Here is a 23,149-nt window from a genome sequence, read left to right as displayed (position 1 = left end):
TGTAAAGATATGCAAGATATATCATTGTTTCAAAGTAATTGTCAGGGTAGTGTGTATGTATGATTCCACTGCTATTTTATGATTTGTGTGTAGTATATGTATATATGTTATGCTTATTAACATATGTAGAGAATTGATTTTCTTTTATTTTTTTAATATTTTATTTATTGATTTTACAGAGAGAGAAGGTGGGGGGAGCAAGAAGTATTAACTCATAGTTGCTTCACTTTAATTTTTCATTGCTTTCTTATTGCCTGTTGTATGTGCCTTGACTGGGCAAGCCCAGGGTTTTGAACCAGCTACCTCATCATTCCAAGTCAATGCTCTATCCATTGTGCCATCACAGGTCAGTTGAGAATTGATTTTAAAAATTATCAATCTACTAATAGTTTTTGTTTCTAAGGGTTGTAATTGTGTGTCAAGGTGCCAATAAACTGCAAAACTGTTAGCATTAGCAATGATATTTTGTATGCCTTCTAATAATCACCATTCTGAAACTTTTGAAATTTTTGTATAAGCAAACTTGCAAACTGAGCAAGACTACAAGTTAAGCTGTCAGGTACTTGAGCAAACAGGGACTTTGGACTTCCTGATAAGCTAACTGCTAGTTTTGCTTTAACCATTAGTTTTGCTTTAACTGCTAGTTTTGCTTCTGTAATCTGTCACTTGCAGCTGATAAAATTCCTTGTCACTTTAGCCCTTATAAACTCTGCACAGCAACTCTTCGGGGCTGCATGATTTGGAGTCTGAAATCCCCATGCAGCCAGCCAGTTTAATAAACTCCTCTTGAAATTTTTCTGTAATGTTGGTGTCTTTGTGAAACTGGCTGGTCATGGTATAACATTTTGGAGGCCCCAGTGAGATGCTGGTGCTCCATGTCACCACATTGTGGCACCTGAACAGGCTGGCCTCTCCGGGAGGTTGCCTGACTCCACTGGATCTCTAGGAGAGGCACCTCCTGAGACACTCCAGGGCTCCAGTTATCCTGTGAGTCTCGGACAACATCTTGGAAGACAGCCCTGGCCCCAGGACTTGGCAAAAATTGAGGAATGAAAATTCTGACCCTCAGAGGTGAGTAAAGCTCTTGCTCACTTGACTTCTGACTTTCTGTTTTGGACTAGTCAATTTGAAACTATTGTGGTGGAGGATCAGATGCAATCAAACTCATGCAATAGGCTCTCCAGGGCCAAGACATTGGTGGAGAGTTAAGTCCCGCCTTGGGCTCCCAGGACACATTTGTTTGTGCTCTCAAGGAAGACAATTAGTGGGGACATTTTTTTGTACTCTCAGGGAAGACAATTGGCGGGGACTAAGTTATGTCCTGCCTCGGGCTTACCAGGACACCTTTGTGCTGTCTGTCCATCACGAGATCTCATTCTTTGCTCTTACTGTTTCTGTCTAAAAATCCTTGAGTGATTGGTGTGTGAGTGGAGATCTCTGGTGCCTGCACCTGAGATTCCAGTTTGTGGCTCCACAGTGAATAATCACGGAGTCCAAATGGGCAGTTCCATAGTGATCCTAATATGGCTTAGGGTGATATCAGACTCTCTGATTTGAGTTGGGGTTTTATACTGACCCACCAATGCTAGAAGTGCCTAAGCTCCCATGAGGGATGCAGCCAGGTGAGCACCTGTGAGGCTCCTAATGGGGCACCCCCTTCCCTTGTCTGTTGAACTGTGTCTAAAAGTTAAGTGTAAATGTTAATAGTAAATTGCCTGTTCTGTAGATTCTCTTTGTTCATCCAAAAACTTTCTTGTGACATTTCTTGGTTCAGGCCACCTTTCCTGAACACACTAGATCTCTTTTCTTGGATCCAAGACCTCTGGATTCAGGGCACTCTGTCTGACTTTTCCCCAGAAGAAATTGTCCTTTTCCACTGGCTCCTGCCTCTGCTCTTGTGTGATGATTGCCAGCTCTGTATTTAAACATCCTTTATTCTGAGTGCTAGTTCTTATCTGTCTTCTTTTTCTTGCCTTTTATTGGTGCACTGATTCCTGCATTCTCTTGGATGGTTTCAATTTTGCAGATCAGTGCCCTAGACATTAAATATGAGTGGAGGGCCAAGTAAACAAAAGACTCCCTTAGGTTCCCTCCTAAGGCACTTTTTTTTTGTATTATTCTGAAGTTGGAAACAGGGAGGCAGTCAGACAGACTCCCTCATGCGCCCGACCGGGATCCACACAGCATGCCCACCAGGGGGCGCTGCTCTGTTGCAACCAGAGCCACTCTAGCACCTGAGGCAGAGGCCATAGAGCCATCCACAGCACCTGGGCCAAGTTTGCTCCAATGGAGCCTTGGCTGCAGGAGGGGAAGAGAGAGACAGAGAGGAAGGAGAGGGGGCGGGGTGGAGAGGCAGATGGGCTCTTCTCCTGTGTACCCTGGCCAGGAATCAAACCCGGGACTCCTGAATGCCAGGCCAATGCTCTACCACTGAGCCAACCGGCCAGGGCCCCTCCTAAGGCACTTTAAAGAAGCATATGGAAACAACAGTGGGCATGGAATTAAATGGTCAAATGGAAGACTTTGCACACTCTGAATTATAATGGCCCGCCTTCAGGGTTGGATGGCCAGACACGGGGACTTTTAATCCCCGGGTAGTTAAAGCAGTCTGGAATATTGTAACTGGTGATCCAGGGCACCCTGACCAGTTCCCCTACATTGAACAGTGGCTAAATTTAACAATGAGCCTGCCCCCATGACTAAAAGCATGCTCAATACAAAGAGGGTGCCACATCTTCTTAGTCCAGCCAGAACTAAATCTAGAACAAAAAGGGAATAAAAATAAAACTTCTGGCCCCCTGTCCTCACAGAGCCTCCTGCAGAAACTGAACTGCCACCTCCTCTATAATCCCCAAGTTATAGCCCCTGAGCCTACACAGAACCTTCAGGAGAGGACTATAACTTCCACTGTTATATCCCCTCCCCACATTTGGAGTGGATCTGAGTATGGGCAGGGAGGGGACCTTATCTTGCCACTCAGAGAGGCACCCCCTTTGGGAACCAACCCCAACCCTGAGGAACAGCCATTCCTGTGTATGTCTCATTCTCCAACAGTGATCTTATAATTGGAAAGCCCCAAATCCTCCATTTTTGGAGAAGCCTCAGGCTCTAATAGGGCTCACAGAAACTGCCCTACAAACTCACAGACCTACCTGGGAGGACAGCCAGCAAGTTTTAAATACTCTCTTCACTTCAGAAGAGAGGGGCAGAATTAGGCAGGAGGGTAAAAAGGCAGTCCTGGGGCCAAGATGGGGATCACTTGAGAAAAAATAGGGACCACATTGAGGCAGCTTTCCCCTCCACTAGACCACAGTGGAGTCACAATTCCCAGGAGGGGAAAGCTTCTTTTGACACTCTTCACTGGTATCTTTTATCAGGTTAAAAGCTGAGGCTCGGCCCTGGCTGGTTGGCTCAGCGGTAGAGCGTCAGCCTGGCGTGCGGGGGACCCGGGTTCGATTCCCGGCCAGGGCACATAGGAGAAGTGCCCATTTGCTTCTCCACCCCCTCCTCCTTCCTCTCTGTCTCTCTCTTCCCCTCCCGCAGCCAAGGCTCCATTGGAGCAAAGATGGCCCGGGCGCTGGGGATGGCTCCTTGGCCTCTGCCCCAGGCGCTAGAGTGGCTCTGGTCGCGGCAGAGCGACGCCCCGGGGGGGCAGAGCATCGCCCCCTGGTGGGCAGAGCATCGCCCCATGGTGGGCGTGCCGGGTGGATCCCGGTCGGGCGCATGCGGGAGTCTGTCTGACTGTCTCTCCCCGTTTCCAGCTTCAGAAAAATACAAAAAAAAAAAAAAAAAAAAAAAAGCTGAGGCTCCAAAGCCCACCAACCTCTTGAAGGTTTCTGAAATTATCCAAGGTCCACAGGAATCCCCTGCAGCATTTCCTGAATGCCCTTGCAAATCATACCAGGTGTCTACCCCCATAGACCCAGACGCCACAGAGAATGGTATGACTATTAATTTGGCTTTTGTGATGCAGTCAGCCCTGGACATTAAAAAGAAATTCCAAAGACTAGAAGGGTTTGAAGGCATGAACCAGTTCCAGTTAATTATAAAACTCAGAAGGTTCTTAATAATAGGGACACAATCGAGGGAAAACAGGATAAAAAGATAGCTAAAGTAGTTGTAGCAGTACTCCAAGAGGCAAATTTGTTTAAGGAAAAAAGGCCCCCAGGGAAGTGAAATAAAGAAAGAGGAGAAGAGAGAAGCTTAGGAGGAAGAACTAGGACTCAGCTAGGGAAGAATCAGGGCACATTCTGTAAGGAAGAAGGGCATTGGAAAAGTAAATGTCCAATTTAGAAGCAGCCAAGGCAAGCTCTAAAGTCCTGAACTTTGAGGAATGACAAAGCTGAGGCTCCTTTTCATTGAACCCCCGGGCACCTATGGTAATAGCAGTAATAGGGGGGAAGCTGTGGTTTTTCTAATAGACACTGGAGCAATACATTCGGTCTTACCCATGCCTCTTGGACCTATCACCACTCACAAAACTCCAGTACAAGAGGCCACTGGAAAAACTGCCTACTACCCATGGATCACCCAGCAGACAGTCAATATAGGGCAAGGAACTATTACCCATTCATTCGTGCCCCTACCCCCTGATAGGGCGGTACTTGTTATAAAAACTCCAGGCCACAATCTTTTTTAAGGGAGAAAATACCACCGTAAATATAGGACCCAATAAGGAAACTCTGGACACTGGGTTACAGCTACTCCTAACCTGTCCTCTCTCCCTGAGGAACATCTCTTACAGGAATCAACTAAGCCGGGAGATGTCCATAGCCCATATCTTCTCTGGCAGCATCAGGAGAGTTTTCCAGAAGTGTGGGCTGAAACCAACCCTCCTGGACTAGCAGCCCATCAGCCACCTGTGGTCATACAATTGCTATCCACTGTGACTCCAGTAGCAGTAAGGCAATACCCAATGAGTTGGGAAGCAAAGGAGGGAATAGCAGTCCATATACGGTGTCTCCCAGGAGCAAGAATCTTGGTGCCTTGCCAATCCCTGTGGAACACTCCCTTATTGCTGGCCTAAAGCCTGGAACAAAAGACTACCGATCTGTCTAAGACCTTCAGGAAGTTAATAAACGGGTAGAGACCATACACCCTACAGTCGCTAACCCATACACATTGATAGAGACCATGCACCCTACAGTCCCTAACCCATACACATTGATAGAGACCATACACCCTACAGTCGCTAACCCATACACATTGATAGAGACCATGCACCCTACAGTCCCTAACCCATACACATTGATAGAGACCATACACCCTACAGTCCCTAACCCATACACATTGATAGAGACCATACACCCTACAGTCGCTAACCCATACACATTGATAGAGACCATGCACCCTACAGTCCCTAACCCATACACATTGATAGAGACCATACACCCTACAGTCCCTAACCCATACACATTGATAGAGACCATATACCCTGCAGTCCCTAACCCATACACATTGATAGAGACCATACACCCTACAGTCACTAACCCATACACATTGATAGAGACCATACACCCTACAGTCCCTAACCCATACACATTGATAGAGACCATATACCCTGCAGTCCCTAACCCATACACATTGATAGAGACCATACACCCTACAGTCCCTAACCCATACACATTGATAGAGACCACATACCCTACAGCCCCTAACCCATACACATTGATAGAGACCATACACCCTACAGTCCCTAACCCATACACATTGATAGAGACCACATACCCTACAGCCCCTAACCCATACACATTGATAGAGACCATACACCCTGCAGTCCCTAACCCATACACATTGATAGAGACCACATACCCTACAGCCCCTAACCCATACACATTGATAGAGACCATATACCCTGCAGTCCCTAACCCATACACATTGATAGAGACCATACACCCTACAGTCACTAACCCATACACATTGATAGAGACCATACACCCTACAGTCCCTAACCCATACACATTGATAGAGACCATACACCCTACAGTCCCTAACCCATACACATTGATAGAGACCATATACCCTGCAGTCCCTAACCCATACACATTGATAGAGACCATACACCCTACAGTCCCTAACCCATACACATTGATAGAAACCATACACCCTACAGTCCCTAACCCATACACATTGATAGAGATCATACACCCTGCAGTCCCTAACCCATACACATTGATAGAGACCATACACCCTACAGTCCCTAACCCATACACATTGATAGAGATCATACACCCTGCAGTCCCTAACCCATACACATTGATAGAGACCATACACCCTACAGGCCCTAACCCGTACGCATTGTTCAGCCTCTTACAGCCTGAGCATTGGATCTATATAGTCTTAGACCTTAAAGACGCCTTCTTCAGCATCCCACTAATGCCTAAAAGCCAGCCTGTTTTTGCTTTTGAGTGGATAGACCCGGCAGGAGCATTCTCTGGCCAACTAACATGGACTAGACTACCTCAAGGCTTTAAAAACTCTCCTACTATCTTTGATGAAGCCCTGAGTGCTGACCTGGTAGCCTTCCAGCAGGGACATCAAGACTGTACCCTATTCCAGTACACAGATGACCTACTGCTGGCGGCATCTATGGAGGAGCACTGTCTCGAGGCAACTCGAGACCTCCTAGCCTCACTACAAGCACTAGAGTACTGAGTGTCAGCTAAAAAGGCTCAACTCTGCACTCTAGAGGTTACTTTTTTTTATTTTTTTATTTTTTATTTATTCATTTTAGAAAGGAGAGAGAGAGGGAGAGAGAGAGACAGACAGAGAGAAGGGGGGAGGAGCAGGAAGCATCAACTCCCATATGTGCCTTGACCAGGCAAGCCCAGGGTTTCGAACCGGCAACCTTAGCATTTCCAGGTCGACGATTTATCCACTGCGCTACCACAGGTCAGGCTTAGAGGTTACTTATTTAGGCTACCGGGTCAAAGAAGGACAAAGAACTCTGTCCTATGAACGCACTGAGGCCATACTTCGGGTCCCCACTCCAACAACTAAAAGGCATTAAAGGAATTCCTTGGGTTTATGGGATATTGCAGATTATGGATTCTGAGTTTTGCAGAATTAGCAAAGCCTCTCTGTGCCTGTACGGATGGGTCACAACCCCTAAACTGGACTGAGACAGAGCAAAAAAGCCTTTGAACACCTTAAGAGGGCTTTAGCATGGGTCCCTGCTCTTGCCCTACCTGACGTCTCCAAGCCCTTTCAGCTATTCATTCATGAGGCTTGGGAATCACAAAAGGGGTTTTAACTCAGCCCTTAGGACCTTGGAAACGACTGGTTGTATACCTGCCAAAAGTGCTAGATACCATGGCAGCGGATGGCCTATCTGCCTGAGGGCCATAACAGCTACTGCAACTCTGGTCAAGGAGGCTGAAAAGCTCACATTGGGTCAAGAGCTAACTCTGACAACACCACACGCAGTGGAAGTGCTCCTAAGGGGAACTCCAGAGAGATACATTTCACACACCTGAGTAACCTAGTTTCAAGCTTTACTCCTAGATCAGCCCAGGATAAGGTTCCAGAAAATAGCTGCCATTAACCCCATGAACCTACTACCAGATGATGATGGCCTGGCCACACCATTACATGACTGCTCAGAGGTAATCAACATCACATAGACTGCCCGACCAGACGTAAAGGACTCTCAGCTGCCTGACGTCGATGAGGTACTGTACACAGACGGGAGCAGCTACATGCAGGACGGCATCAGGTACGCGGGGACTGCAATAGTTACCCTGGATCAGGTCATTTGGTCGCAGGCACTGAGCTAGGGAACGTCAGCACAAAAGGCAGAACTAATAGCCCTTATTCAAGTCCTCAGATGGGGAAAAGGAAAAGCAGTTTCCATTTATACGGACAGCAGGTAGCTTTTGCTACAGCACACGTACATAGTGCCATTTTTAAAGAAAGAAGGCTACTAACCCCGGCTGGGAAGGACATCAAAAATAAAGAAGAACTTGACCAGGCGGTGGTGCAGTAGATAGAGCGTCAGACTGGGATGTGGAGGACCCAGGTTCGAGACCTCGAGGTCGCCAGCTTGAGTGCAGGCTCATCTGGTTTGAGCAAAGCTCACCAGCTTGGACCCAAGGTTGCTGGCTCGAGCAAGGGGTCACTCAGTCTGCTGTAGCCCCACGGTCAAGGCACATATGAGAAAGCAATCAATGAACAACTAAGGTGTCACAACAAAAAACTGATGATTGATGCTTCTCATCTCTCTCCATTCCTGTCTGTCTGTCCCTATCTATCCCTCTCTCTGACTCTGTCTCTGTCTCTGTAAAAAAAAAAAAAAAAAAACAAAAATAAAGAAGAAATTTTAGCATTATTAGAAGCAATCCAACTCCCTTCAGCCATAGCAATCATTTGCTGTAAAGACATCAAAAAGGAGATTCGAAAGAAGCTCAAGGAAACAGCGCAGCGGACCTAGAGGCCTGAGCAGTAGCGATAAAATCAGTGGGGCCTCTGTAAGTTTTAGTGACTTTGCCTTTGCCTGAGTTGCCTGACACTCCTCATTACTCTCAGGAAGAAACTGCCTTAGCGGAAGAGGAAAAGGCTACCAGAAATGCTGATGGGTCCTACCAGATAAAAGAATCTTGATCCCAGAGACATACAGCAGATGATAGCCCTCCAAATACATCAAGTTTCCCACCTTGGAACGTCCAAAATGACTAAATTGCTTCAATCCAGGTATCTCATACCACACCTGGACCAGATACTAAGTAGCACTGTAGGATGTTGTCAGACCTGTGCATGGGTAAATGTGAAACAAGGCAGAAGAGCGCCCTTAGCAGTTAGAGAAAAGGGAGCCATGCCAGGAGAACATTAGGAAATCAATTTCACTGAAATAAGGCCACCCCATGCAGGATACAGGTATCTCCTAGTCTGTGTGATCACTTTCTCCAAGTGGATAGAAGCCTTCCCCACTAGGTCAGAGACTGCTACCACAGTACTTAGGAAATTACTCCATGAAATAATTCCACCATACGGTCTCCCCGCTACCGTAGGTTCTGATAATGGCCTGGCATTCATTGTCAAAATATCACAGAACTTAGCAAAAACTTTAAATATAAAGTGGAAATTACATTCTGCCTACAGGCCCCAAAGTTCAGGTCAGGTAGTATGCATAAATCAGACTTTAAAGAAAACTTTAATCAAATCTGCTTTTGAAACTGGTGAAAATTTGCCCACCTTACTCCCCTTAGCCCTCCTTAGGGCAAGTTGTACCCCTTATAAAGAAAGATTTACACCTTTTGAAATAGTGTTTGAAAGACCCCCTCCCTTACTACCAAAACTCAGAGAAGAGATAAAAGCTGAGTTAAGTAACCACTCCTTCCTTAAGTGCTTACAGGGTCTGCAGATTACTCAGCGGGCTGTCCAAAAGACTGTCCGAGAGGCGCTTCTGACACTGCCAGGAGATCTAGTACATCCCTCTTAGCCTGAGGATTCAGTTTGGGTAAAGAAGTACACTACCCAAGGACTGATTCCCATGTGGACGGGTCCACAAACTGTGATCCTGACAACTCCACCGCCATTAAGGTAGATGGCATCCCAACCTGGTTGCATCATTCCAGAGTCAAGCTCAACAGAAAAGAATGGACGTGTCACCCTGGAGAATATCCTTTAGAGCTAAGACTTTTGTGCCACTCGGTTTCTTGTTAATAATGTGTACTGTGCTTAAAGGTCAGGAAGACCCCCATAAGGCCCCACAACCATATACGTTTCAGCTAAAAAATGGGAAAACAGGAGAAACAATTGTAGAAATACAAGAAACCAAGGGTACTCCCATTCAAGCTAAACTTGACCTAGGTGACCTCTTTAGAGAATTAAATGAATGCACCCCAAGCAGTGGCAGTGATATTTGGGGTGGAAAGACATGGTGAAAATTAGGAAGCTTAGAGCTATGGGGACTTGGCATTTATGCTTGTCCAATGATTAACCGATATACTAACTGCCTAAATGCTCAGGAATTTTTCTGTCCACATTGGGGCTGTGGAACTATATCCACAATAGAGGGATCTAGCAAAAATAAAGACTCACTCATATACCTGTCCAGACTACCCTTCACCTATTGCCCAGATACTAGTCGATGTAACCCTATAAGTATTACTATCATAAACCCCTGAGCTACAGGATAGGCAACAGGAAGAACCTGGGGACTGACCAGGCGGTGGCGCAGTGGATAGAGCGTCGGACTGGGATGCGGAAGGAAGAACCTGGGGAATATGACTATACACACCATACTGAGACCCTGGGGCTCTCTTTACTATTCGGAAAAAGGATCCTATGAGTAAAGACGTCCATTGGCCCTCTTAATAAATTGGCCCTACCCATTCCAGTTAAAGCTAGACCCATGCGTGCAGAGCACAAAGCTAAACCCACTCGGTCACCAAAGAGCCTCAAAAACCCCAGTAGCCCAAAGCCACTTTCACCTCTAACAGCCCCACCACTTCTTTCTGAACTTAAAGCTGTACACCGTGCTGTAAACACCTCCCGACTAGACCTAGGAAAGGATTGTTGGCTATGCCTCAATGCAAAACCTCCATATTATGTAGGTATAGGATTTTCTGATATCATCCCCATGACGACTAATTCCTCTGCCTTTAATTGGGACCAGCCCAAGATAACTCTTGGGGACATACAGGGAAAAGGGACTTGTATTCTCTGCCCAGATTACCCCTTAAGCAAGTCCCCTTATTATCACTTTTACAATGCCACCCAGCTCAGAGATAGTAAAACCACCATTTATTATTTAGCCCCTAAACACTCATGGCTAGCATAAACCAATGGTCTGACTAAATGTGCTTCTTCTGACCTATTCAAGTACCAGAAAGACCTCATTTGTATCTTAGTCTATATTTTAGCCCAGATCTCTCTCTATAGCAGGGAAACAGGGAGAACATACATATATCCAACCCTAGACCACCCTCACCAGCAAAAGCGGGCACCCATCCTCATACCCCTAATAGCAGTGCTAGGAATTGTAGGATCAGCTGCCCTCAGCACCACAGCCTTAGTCAAGGGTGATATAAACTTTAAGGAGTTAAGCAGACAGGTAGATGCTAACATCAAACATTTAGAGCTCCATATCCCAGCTCGAGTGGCAACTCGACTCCTTAGCAGAAGTAGCTTTAAAAAATAGAAGAGGACAGACTTGCTGATCCTAAAACAGGGAGGGCTTTGCATAGCCCTAGGTGAACAATGCAGCGTCTATGCCAACAATTCAAGAAAGTCTAGAGCTAGTCCAGAGAAATTTAGATAGAGATAGAAGGAATTTAGAAAGAGAAAAGTCACAGAACTGGTTCCAAAGTATGTACAACGGGTCCCCTGGCTAACTACTTTAACCTCGTCCATCACTGGAACCTTACTCTTATTAGTCCTAGGCCTGACCACAGGCCCTTGTTTGCTCAACAGCCTCTTGCACCGCATCCAACAACAAATAAATACAGTGAAATTAATGATCTTCTAAAGTACTTACACTCCCCTCCCTGTAGAGGAAAATGAGTCAAGGGTTTGACATATAAAACAAAAACCAACGGGGAATGTGACAAGGTGCCAAGAAACTGTGAAACTGTTAGCATTAGCAACACCATTTTGTATGCCTTCTAATAATCACCATTCTGAAATTTTTGTATAAGCAAACTTGCAAACTGAGCAAAACTACAAGTCAAGCTGTCAGGAACTTGAGCAAGCAGGGACTTCAGACTTCCTGATAAGCTAACTGCTAGTATTGCTTTAACTGCTAATTTTGCTTCTGTATTGTTGCCTGCAGCTGTTAAAATTCCTTGTTACTTTAGACTTTATAAACCCTGCACCCCAACCAACTCTTCGGGGCTGCATGATTTGGAGTCTGAAACCCCCGTGCAGCCAGCCAGATTAATAAACTCCTCTTGAAATTCTTCTGTATTTTCGGTGTCTTTGTGGAACTCCCTGGTCACGGTATAACAATTGAAACCAAGGGTCCTTATGAATTTGATTACCAGTATATTTATCTTTAAATCCTAGTTCTAGAAATAATATCTCTCTCTCTCTCTCTCTCTATATATATATATATATATATATATATATATATATATATATATATATTCACACACACACACACACACACACACACATATATGTGTGTGTGATCACACCCTCCAAGTCAGTGGCAGGATAAAGATTAAATCTTGACCTAAGCTATGTTTCAGTTACTGAGCCCTAAGGTGGAATGACCACTAGCTACTTTCCCATGATATGAGACAGAGGGATGCCAGAAAAGACCTGAGCTGTCATCAAGGCCTGAAGAAATGATTCATTACCCTTACCTTACTGCTGACCATCAGCTCCCAGCACACTCCTAACCGCTAACCCACAGCATCTTGTGATTTGACCCTTCAAGTAGCTCAGACTTTTGAGCATTAGCTTCATGTTCTCCTGGATGTTGCATTCATCAACAAAGTATTTCTCCACTTTAATTCTCAGTGTTCAGTGTCTGACTCTGTTAGTGTCAGGTGGATGAACTCTTTCTGTTCTATATAACATGATTTTAAATTTTTTCCTTTACTCATAATATATATTTACAATGTTTTGATGTTTTATAATCAGTAAAACAATATTGAAAAAATTAAAAGGTTCAGAAAAGTTGCTCAGCTTCACTGATAATTTTAAAAATGAAAATTAGAATAATGAGATGTAATTATTATCTATTGGCAAAAATAAAAATTCTAAGATGAACACACAATGTTGTATAGAGCCCTGGTCTCTATAAACTTTTTTGTGTGTGTATTTTTCTGAAGTGAGAAGCGGGAGGCAGACAGACAGACTCCCGTATGCGCCAGACCAGGATCCACCTGGCATGCCCACCAGGGAGTGATGTTTTCCCTATCTGGGTTGTTGCTCTGTTGCCACTGGAGCCATCCTCAGTGCCTGAGGCAGAGGCCATGAAGCCATCCTTAGCGTCCAGGCCAACCTTGTTCAGTGGAGTCTTGGCTGCAGGAGGGGAAGAGACAGAGAGAAAGGAGAGGGGGAAGGGTGGAGAAACAGATGGGTGTTTCTCCTGTGTGCCCTGGCTAGGAATCAAACCCGGGACTTCAACACGCTGGGCCAATGCTCTATAAACTTTTTTGATGGACCACAAGTATTAGTAAAACTTTTTGACATGACACACTAAATATGTCTATGTGATTGTTTTATGAATAATGATGGGATCATATTACTGTATTTATACTCTTTTGCTACGTGCACATTTATGTGTACACTAACATTCACTACAACAATTTTTGGCATAGAAAAATTAGAAATATTTAGAATGTCCATTAATATGGGACTAGTTAATTATTGAGTATTTATAATCAACATATTGTGGAAGGAAAAGGGGCCACATACTAGGCTGACAAGCTCAGAGGAGGTCTGCATGGCAGCCTTACAAACTCAGAGACTGAAAGTAACCACATAGGAAGGTCTGAAATGAAAATTTTTTGTCTAAAAGCAGATCATGACAGGTAGTCATGTCCTGGGTAGATATCTTCCCAGACAAAGGTCAATCTTTACCTTAACTGAGCTTATTTATTGTCTTTTTTTTAAAAAAAAAAAGATTTTATTTATTGATTTTAGAGAGAGAAGAGGGCAGAGAAGCAGGAAGGATCAATTCATAGTAGTTGATTCTCATATGTGCCTTGAACAGGCAAGCCCAGGGTTTTGAACCAGCGACCTCAGCATTCCAGGTCATGGCTCTATCCACTAAGCCACCACAGGTCAGGCTGTCTATTGTCTTTTGCATCTACAATAACATGCCTTTGGAATGTTAGGGTAATTTCCTTTTTTCTTTTCCCCCAGACCCTCAGGGCACAATCACATACCAAAGCAGAGACCACAAATTTACTCATCACCCTGAATGCGCTGCGGCATAGTGGATAGTGCGTCAGACTGGGACACAGAGTTTTGGAACCCTAAGGTCACTGGCTTGAGTGTGGGGTTATCCAGCTTGAGTGTGGGATCATTTGGCTTGAGCAGGGGATCACCAGTTTGAGCTGGGTTGTGTGTGAGATCATAGACATGACCCCATGGATGCTGGCTTGAGGCCAATGTCACTGGCTTGAGCAAGAGGTCACTCACTCTGCTGTAGCCACCCCCCAACCCCCATCAGAGCATGTTTGAGAAAGCAATCAATGAACAACTAAGGTGCCACAATGAAGAATTGATGCGTCTCATCTCTCTCCCTTCCACTTCTTCCCATCTGTTCCTCTCTCTGTCACTCTCGCTGTCTCTGTTGCAAAAAATCCACTCATTGTTATTGTGTTGTTGACTATCCTATACCTACAAATGTGAAAGAAGTTACTGTATTTCCCCATGTATAAGATGCTCCTATGTATAAGATGCACCTTAATTTTGGGGTTCAGAATTTGAAAAAAATATGTATTACATAAAGCCATTGAACTCAAGTTTTATTCATCAAAAAATTCATAAGGCCCTGGCCAGTTGGCTCAGCGGTAGAGCGTTGGCCTGGCGTGTGGGGGACCCGGGTTCGATTCCCGGCCAGGGCACATAGAAGTGCCCATTTGCTTCTCCACCTCCCCTCCTCCTTCCTCTCTGTCTCTCTCTTCCCCTCCCGCAGCCAAGGATCCATTGGAGCAGAGATGGCCTGGGCGCTGGGGATGCTCCTTGGCCTCTGCCCCAGGCGCTAGAGTGGCTCTGGTCGTGGCAGAGCGACGCCCCAGAGGGGCAGAGCATCGCCCCCTGGTGGGCAGAGCATCACCCCTGGTGGGCGTGCTGGGTGGATCCCGGTTGGGCGCATGCGGGAGTCTGTCTGACTGTCTCTCCTCGTTTCCAGCTTCAGAAAAATACAAAAAAAAAATCATAAAACTTCTGCCAGACCAGGCAGTGGCACAGTGGATAGAGCATCAGACTGGGATGCAGAGGACACAGGTGCAAAACTCCAAAGTCACCGGCTAGAGTGCGAGCTCATGTGGTTTGGGCAAGGCTCACCAGCTTGAGCACAAGGTCGCTGGCTTCAGTAAGTGGTCACTGCGTCTTCTGTAGTCCTCCAGTCAAGGCACATATGAGAAAGCAATCAATGAACAACTAAGGTGCCGCAATGAAGAATTGATGCTTCTCATCTCCCTTCCTGTCTTTCCCTATCTGTCCCTCTCTCTGTCTCTGTCACACACACACACACACACACACACACACACAAAAAAGTTTACAAAACTCCTCATCTCCTTGAAAAAGCAGGAAATAAAAGTAAAAACAACTATGATCATTGTATAAGATGCGCCAGTTTTTAACCCCAAATTTTTCCAAAAAAGGTGCATCTTATACAAGGGGAAATACAGCATTCTATTTTACTTTTTATTCAATTACAGAGATTTCTCCATTTTGCTTTCTCTGGCCTCCCTAATCTAACACCAGTGAATTTCTTGTAACCTCCTTATGTCGTGCCCTTTAATTCTGATATATAAAATAAATGGTAAAATTGCCATTTTCTGAGTATTTTCTCAATCTGTTGAGATTTTGCTTCCTGACAGTTGTCATCAGTTTGGCTCAAATAAACTCATGTTTCTTATGTCAACAATATATAGATGTAATAATCAGTTGTCAAAGAGAGTGAGGTAGGTGGATATTACTGACATGGTAAGAGCAATATATAAACATCAAGTCTCAAAGTATATACAAGAAATGGAATTGTATTCACAACAGGGGATGGGATGTGGAATGGGAAGCTAGCCAGGGATTTTACTTTCCATTATTCTAATTGTAATGTTGAAAATTTATTTTTTTTAATTGTGTAACTTTTTCAATTATAAAAATACTGTTGGTCAAATAAGTTTGTAAATATGATGTATATGTTTGCTCACTTATAGTTTGCATTGGGTGTGGGGGACAGGCTATAAGCTGGCAAAGTCTTTATACCCTAAGGCTTAGTTTTAAGACTAAGACTTTCCCACCTTTTTAAAACTAAGATCTTTTCAACATCCTTGTAATACTAAGGTCTTCTCAATACTAAGATTTTCCCCACACCCTTGACTGTTGCATGATAGGGGGTGGTGCACTCTTATGCGGAATCCCATTTATGCCTCAGATAAGTGACTTTGTATCAGAGACTTCCTTATTTGTATATTGGCATAAAGGCTTTGATTTCTACACTATAAAATAAAGCAGACCAGGGGCTTTCTCTCTCTTGGTTCCTGCCATCAGCATTGCGGAGAAGAAGCAGCCAAGATGGTGGAGTTCTGAAGGAGAAGCCAGTTTGTGCAGAGTTTGTGCAGAGAGAAGGAGATGGGGAACAGAGGTGAATAAGGCTGGTGGGGCCCTTGATTCTAGGAATACTCGGATGAGTCAGTAGCTTTGGGAGCCCTGAATGGAAAGGGAATGTTTTCCCACTGTGTGTATTTCATGCTCACTGGGTGCAAGCTAGGATTAAAGCTAATGGCCCATCAGTTCTTGGCTCCACTGTTTCATTACTATCTGTCCAAATCAAATGTGAACCTGCTCGATCCAGGTGGCTGTGATGGTGGCTGTGGCTACTGGCCTTATAAATATTAAAAACTAAAACAAAACCCCAAAATTCTTGTAACTTGACTCATTAAAACAGAATGCAAACCTTTTAAAGTTCAGAAAATTAGTTGTTTTTTTATATATATATATTTGTACTAGCCCACAGTTGGGGATGAGAAGAGTTCTGAAAGGGATTTGAGGCAACAGGAAATGGGTCCCTGCTTCCAAGGTGCTCAAAATTGTGCTTATTAAGAACATTTTCTAATCTTTTCAGGAAGTTTCGTTTTGTTTCCGTTAAAACTTAAACATTAAAAAAATAATAATAAAAAAGAACCACCAACTTCAGAAAGCTAGATCACAGGGCTAAGCTACGCACCCCTTCCTCTTCCCTCTTGCCTCACGCCCCTCCTTTATTTCCCCAGCACCCCCACCCCGCCCCATCCTGGGGCTCAGCGGTCTCAGCCTTACCCAGCCCCGCCCCCCAGGGGCCTCGACGCAAACTTTGTCAGGTGGGCCCCTGCGATCATCTTGCCTGAAGCGCTGCAAGAGAAAGAGGGCCGCCCAGTAGGCCGCCTGCAAGGACTCTAACTGCGTCTGCTCTCTGTCCGTCGGTGGATTTGTCGGAGGAACTGGCTGGAAGTACTGAGTTCTGGGATCTGTATGTTACGCTACACCAGACCAATGGCAGTGGCGGCAGCTTTGTCCAGCCTGGCGATGCGGCTGTCGCGCTCAGCAGCAGCCTGCGGCTCCTACAGAGCCTTCTGCAAGGGGCTCACGCGCACTCCGCTCACCTTCTTTGACCTGGCCTGGCGGCTGCGCATGAACTTCCTCTACTTCTATATCGTGGCCTCGGTGATGCTCAACGTCCGCCTGTAGGTACATATTTAGCTTAACTAACTTCATGGCAGTCGCGGGCCCCTATCAGAATGACTGATTTCCACCCACCAGTTCACCCGCCTTAAAGCAAAGCGACCAGCTCGGCTTGCAAAGGCAGATTTGCCTGTCCGTCTTTCCAGTGCCTCTTCTTTTCATATAAATGAGTGGCTAAGTGACGTCACGGAAATGGCGCCGTAAGAAGCGCGTCCGACAGCTCTCCCCTAAATCACAACAAATTTATCAACTAGAAACAGAAAAATTTATCCTCGGAGCATTCCGGAGTTCCACACAAACTGAAAGCAAAAGGACTGTTATCACTTGAATCTGAGAGACGAGGGTGTGGAGGAAGCTACCGCAGCGACGCTCATTCAAGCCGCCAGGGAGTGCGCCCGCGGTGAGTCAGCCCATATACTTGGGAACCGCAAGCCGCCGCGAGCCCGCGAGCTGCCGCGAACCCCCGCGAACCGCCACGGCGAGCTGCCGCGAGCCCCCGCGAACCGCCACCGCGAGCGGCCGCCACGAGCCGCCGCTCGCGCGCCCGGTCCGGTTGAGCACTGCTGACGTTCCCAGCGGCCCGCACACTGCGAGTGGGGGTCGCCGGCCACCGGTGCCCTGAGCGCCCCATTCGCACGCGTGCCTTGGGCATTCCACGCGCCCAGGGCGCCCTACTGGCCCGCACACCCAGAGGGCTCCATTATCCTGCGCCTGGTGCGGTCCAGCCGCCAGCGGCAGGGCGAGCGGGAGAGGCTTGGGAGATTCTCTCTGTGGGCGGGGCACCTCACCCAGCCATTCAAGCTAACAATCAAGCGTTGGGGGAGGGGTGCGCACAGGCAGCCTAAAATACCTTCGGAAACACAGCTGCGACCCAATCACCGAAATTAGCTTAACCCATAAAATCTGCGCACCCTCGGTTCTAATTGATAAGATCTCTCTCAGTTCAGCGATCCAAGACAAGAGGCGTGATATTTTTTAGTGCCTCTCGCTAAAGGGGCGGGGGCAACTTCTGATTGATAGAGCCTCCATATTCAGGGATAAACGCTAACAAGAAGGACTTGGCAGATAATAAGGTCTATACTACACTAGTCGTAAGCAGAGACTAGTGCCTCTTCTTCCCTGCAAAAACAGGCTACAAAGTGTGGAAAGCCTGGGTTGAGAGGTCCAACTAAATGATAGGCGCTGAACAGTCACCTTGACAACAATTGACTCCCACCCCCGCCTGATTACACTGGAGGCCCTGACTCTCAGAGCCTTTCCCAAAGCCTTGCACTGAGTGGGGATAGAGTGGGGATTTCCCAGCTCTTTGAGCCTCTTACTCCCCAGGCAGAAGCAGTTGCAGCCTTATAGCTGGATCACCAGGCTGCTAATTCAGAAAGGGGGGACTAGGAGAGAGAATCCAGGAAAGCAAACTCTCTCATCGTTGGACCCTGCAAACGCCAACAAGCCTTTACTTCCAGCAAGACTAAAGCCAATTATATGACATTGCCATAGAATCCCATCAACTGCAAATCCCTAACTAAGAGTGACACAGGGGCAGAGCCTGGGGTACAGAGTCACCGACTAGGAAGAGGGAGAGAAAAGAAAAAGGAAGAAGTTAACCTCTCAAAATCAAGAAAAACCCACAGACTTTACAACTTGATCCACTAATTTTTTTTTTGTTGTTGTTATTGTTGCTTGTTTCTTCTATCTTTTTGCCTTTATTTCCTCCACCTCGGTCCTTCTATTCTCTGCCCATCTTACGCTTCACCTTTCTTGAACTACACTACCCATGAGTGTTGCATTTTATTTTTCTTCTTCATCCTCACCCTCCTTTAAGGTTATACTCCAAAACACTTAACTCTCACTCTCTCCTCTTTTGTTTTTTTTTTTTTGTCTTGCTTTATTTTGTTTTTTTCTCCTCCTATTTTATTTCTTCCTTCGTTTTTCTCTTTTTCCTATTTTTTCCTTTCTATTCGTTTTTTTCTTTTCTCATTTTACTTTCCTCCCATATAATCCTCAATCACGAACAAATTAGTTAATTTGGGACTCAAGGCTTTTTTTTGGTTTTATTTCTCTTTTTTGCTTTTGTTTTTATTTTTTTTTTCCCTTGTTTGTTTATTTTTGTGGCATTTTGGGTCCTCCCAACCCAAGGTCTCCATTGTATTTAGTCTTCGCTCCACTTAATACAACAGATTTTTACTTATTATTTTTATTTTTTCTTCTTTATTATTCTTTTTTGGTCCTTTTTTCTGATTCCCTCTTATCCCTCTCATTATATCTCTTAGTTGACCATCACTTACAAGCAAATCATCTTATGCTTGTCTAAGATTTTCTTCCCTTTTTTTTTTTTTTTTTGCATTTAGTAGGTCCCTACTCCCTTTTTTTGCCCCTTGAACTCTTCACCCCAAATCAGGCCCTCCATTATAGGCATGATATTTCCCTGAGGAGGGGAGAGGAGGGAAAGAGAAGAGAGAAAAAAGGGGGAAATAATAAATTATTACTGTTTTTTTTGTGGGGTGTTTTACCCTTTTTTTTTTTCTTTTTACTCTTTATTAATTCTAATTAGTGCTATCAATAAGACCACCCTCAGATGCCGATAAGAAAGAGGAAATCGAATATTATGGATACAAAAGAAAGAGAGGTAACACAAATAGATGTGGAAAAATCTATGGAGAAAAGACTTAACATATTGGAAGCCTTGGAGCTAAATGACAGAGAATTTAAAATAGAAATCTTAAAAATACTCAGAGTTATACAAGAAAACACAGAAAGGCAATATAGGGAGATCAGAAAACAACTCAATGAACACAAAGAATATATTACCAAGGAAATTGAAACTATAAAAACAAATCAAACAGAAATGAAAACTCAATTCACGAGCTGAAAAACGAGGTAACAAGCTTAGCTAACAGAACAGCCCAGATTGAAGATAGGATTAGTAAAATAGAAGACAAACAACTTGAGGCACAACAGAGAGAAGAAGAAAGAGACTCAAAAATAATAAAAAAATGAGAAAGCCCTACAGGAATTGTCTGACTCCATCAGAAAGAATAACATAAGAATAATAGGTATATCAGAGGGAGAAGAGAAAGAAAATGGAATGGAGAATATACTCAAACAAATAATAGACGAGAACTTCCCAAGCCTGTGGAAGGAATTAAAGCCTCAAATTCAAGAAGCAAACAGAACACCAAGTTTTCTTAACCCCAACAAACCCACTCCAAGGCACATCATAATAAAGATGACACAAACCAATGACAAAGAAAAAATTCTCAAGGCAGCCAGGGAAAAGAAGAGTACAACATATAAAGGAAGGCCTATTAGATTATCATCAGATTTCTCAGCAGAAACTCTACAAGCTAGAAGAGAGTGGACCCCAATATTTAAAGCCCTGAAAGAGAGGAACTTTCAGCCAAGAATACTATACCCATCAAAGCTATCCTTCAAGTATGAAGGAGATATAAAAACATTCACAAATACAGAAAAGATGAGAGAATTTATCAACAGAAAGCCCCCACTCCAGGAAATACTAAGGGGGGTTTTCCAACCAGATTCAAAGAACAAAAGAAAACAACACCACAAGTAACAGCTCCACCAAGAACACAATAAAACCAAACTTAAACTGTGACAACAAAGGAAAAAAAGGGGGGAGAGGATGGAGATTAACAGTAGCAAAGGATGATGAAGTGCAGAAATACTTATAAGATAGGGTACTACAATGAATATGGTAGGTACCCTTTTCATTACTTAATGGTAACCACCCTTAAAAAAACCACCACAAAAACACTTGATTTAAAAAAGGTAGCAACAGAGGAAAGAAGTATGGAACACAAACAAACAAAAACAAATGATAGAAAAACAAAAGAGAAGAATCAAACTAGATACAAAACTAACAGAAAGCAATTTATAAAATGGCAGTAGGGAACCCACAAGTGTCAATAATTACACTAAATGTAAATGGATTAAACTTACCAATAAAAAGACACAGAGTAGCAGAATGGATTAAAAAAGAAAATCCAACTATATGCTGCCTACAAGAAACACATCTAAGCAACAAGGATAAAAACAAATTCAAAGTGAAAGGCTGGAAAACAATACTCCAAGCAAACAACACCCAAAAAAAAGCAGGTGTAGCAATACTCATATCTAATAATGTTGACTACAAGACAGAAAAAGTACTCAGAGACAAAAATGGTCATTTCATAATGATTAAGGGGAAGTTGAATCAAGAAGACATAACAATCCTTAATATATATGCACCAAACCAAGGAGCACCAAAATATATAAGACAGCTACTTATTGACCTTAAAACAAAAACTGACAAAAATACAATCATACTTGGAGACCTCAATACACCGCTGACGGCTCTAGATCGGTCATCCAAACAGAGAATCAATAAAGATATAGTGGCCTTAAACGAAATACTAGAACACCTGGATATGATAGACATCTACAGGACACTTCATCCCAAAGCGACAGAGTATACATTTTTCTCTAGTGTACATGGAACATTCTCAAGAATTGACCATATGTTGGGCCACAAAGACAATATCAGCAAATTTAGAAAAATTGAAATTGTACCAAGCATATTTTCTGATCATAAAGCCTTGAAACTAGAATTCAACTGCAAAAAAGAGGGGGAAAACCCCACAAAAATGTGGAAACTAAACAACATACTTCTAAAAAATGAATGGGTCAAAGAAGAAATAAGTGCAGAAATCAAAAGATATATACAGACAAATGAAAATGAAAATACGACATATCAGAATCTCTGGGATGCACCAAAAGCAGTAATAAGAGGAAAGTTCATATCACTTCAGGCCTATATGAACAAACAAGACAGAGCCCAAGTAAACCACTTAACTTCACACCTTAAGGAACTAGAAAAAGAAGAACAAAGACAACCCAAAACCAGCCGAAGAAAGGAGATAATAAAAATCAGAGCAGAAATAAATGAAATAGAGAACAGAAAAACTATAGAAAAAATCAATAAAACAAGGAGCTGGTTCTTTGAAAAGATCAACAAAATTGACAAACCCTTGGCAAGACTCACCAAGGAAAAAAGACACAGGACTCAAATAAATAAAATCCAAAATGAAAGAGGAGAGATCACCACAGACATCATAGAAATACAAAGAATTATTGTAGAATACTATGAAAAATTATATGCCACCAAATACAACAACCTAGAAGAAATGGATAAATTCCTAGAACAATACAACCTTCCTAGACTGAGTCATGAAGAAGCAGAAAGCCTAAACAGACCAATCAGCAGGGAGGAAATAGAAAAAACTATTAAAAATCTCCCCAAAAATAAAAGTCCAGGCCCAGACGGTTATACTAGTGAATTCTATCAAACATTCAAAGAAGACTTGGTTCCTATTCTACTCAAAGTCTTCCAAAAAATTGAAGAAGAAGCAATACTTCCAAACACATTTTATGAGGCCAACATAACCCTCATACCAAAACCTGGCAAGGATGGCACAAAGAAAGAAAACTACAGACCAATATCTCTAATGAATACAGATGCTAAAATACTAAACAAAATACTGGCAAACCGAATACAACAACATATTAAAAAAATAATACATCATGATCAAGTGGGATTCATCCCAGAATCTCAAGGATGGTTCAACATACGCAAAACGGTTAACGTAATACACCATATCAACAAAACAAAGAACAAAAACCACATGATCTTATCAATAGATGCAGAAAAGGCTTTTGATAAAATACAACACAATTTTATGTTTAAGACTCTCAACAAAATGGGTATAGAAGGAAAATATCTCAACATGATAAAGGCCATATATGATAAACCATC

The 23,149-nt window shown here is 43.8% G+C and overlaps 1 protein-coding gene across 5 annotated transcripts in view; it reads left to right on the top strand.

Annotated features, from left to right (window-relative positions):
• Window positions 1–660: 660 nt before the first annotated feature.
• Window positions 661–23,149, top strand: part of LOC136317083 (uncharacterized) — a 35,553-nt gene continuing 13,064 nt past the window's right edge. The window contains exons 1-4 of one of the 5 annotated variants that reach the window (XM_066249601.1): window positions 661–1,071; window positions 7,564–7,714; window positions 16,174–16,267; window positions 16,896–17,130. In XM_066249601.1, coding sequence (XP_066105698.1) covers window positions 7,666–7,714; window positions 16,174–16,267; window positions 16,896–17,061 — 309 coding nt within the window. In that variant the 5' untranslated portion in view covers window positions 661–1,071; window positions 7,564–7,665 and the 3' untranslated portion in view covers window positions 17,062–17,130. Of the gene's footprint in view, window positions 1,072–7,503; window positions 7,715–14,860; window positions 14,993–16,173; window positions 16,268–16,895; window positions 17,522–23,149 lie in introns of those variants that run through there. The other 4 variants (XM_066249602.1, XR_010727836.1, XR_010727837.1 and 1 more) reach the window with 4 other exon arrangements.

This window comes from Saccopteryx bilineata, chromosome X (genome assembly GCF_036850765.1).
Source record: "Saccopteryx bilineata isolate mSacBil1 chromosome X, mSacBil1_pri_phased_curated, whole genome shotgun sequence".
Classification (NCBI taxonomy): Eukaryota; Metazoa; Chordata; class Mammalia; order Chiroptera; family Emballonuridae; genus Saccopteryx; species Saccopteryx bilineata.
The sequence above is the reverse complement of the archived record's forward strand: the minus strand, read 5'-3'. Positions and strand labels throughout refer to the sequence as shown.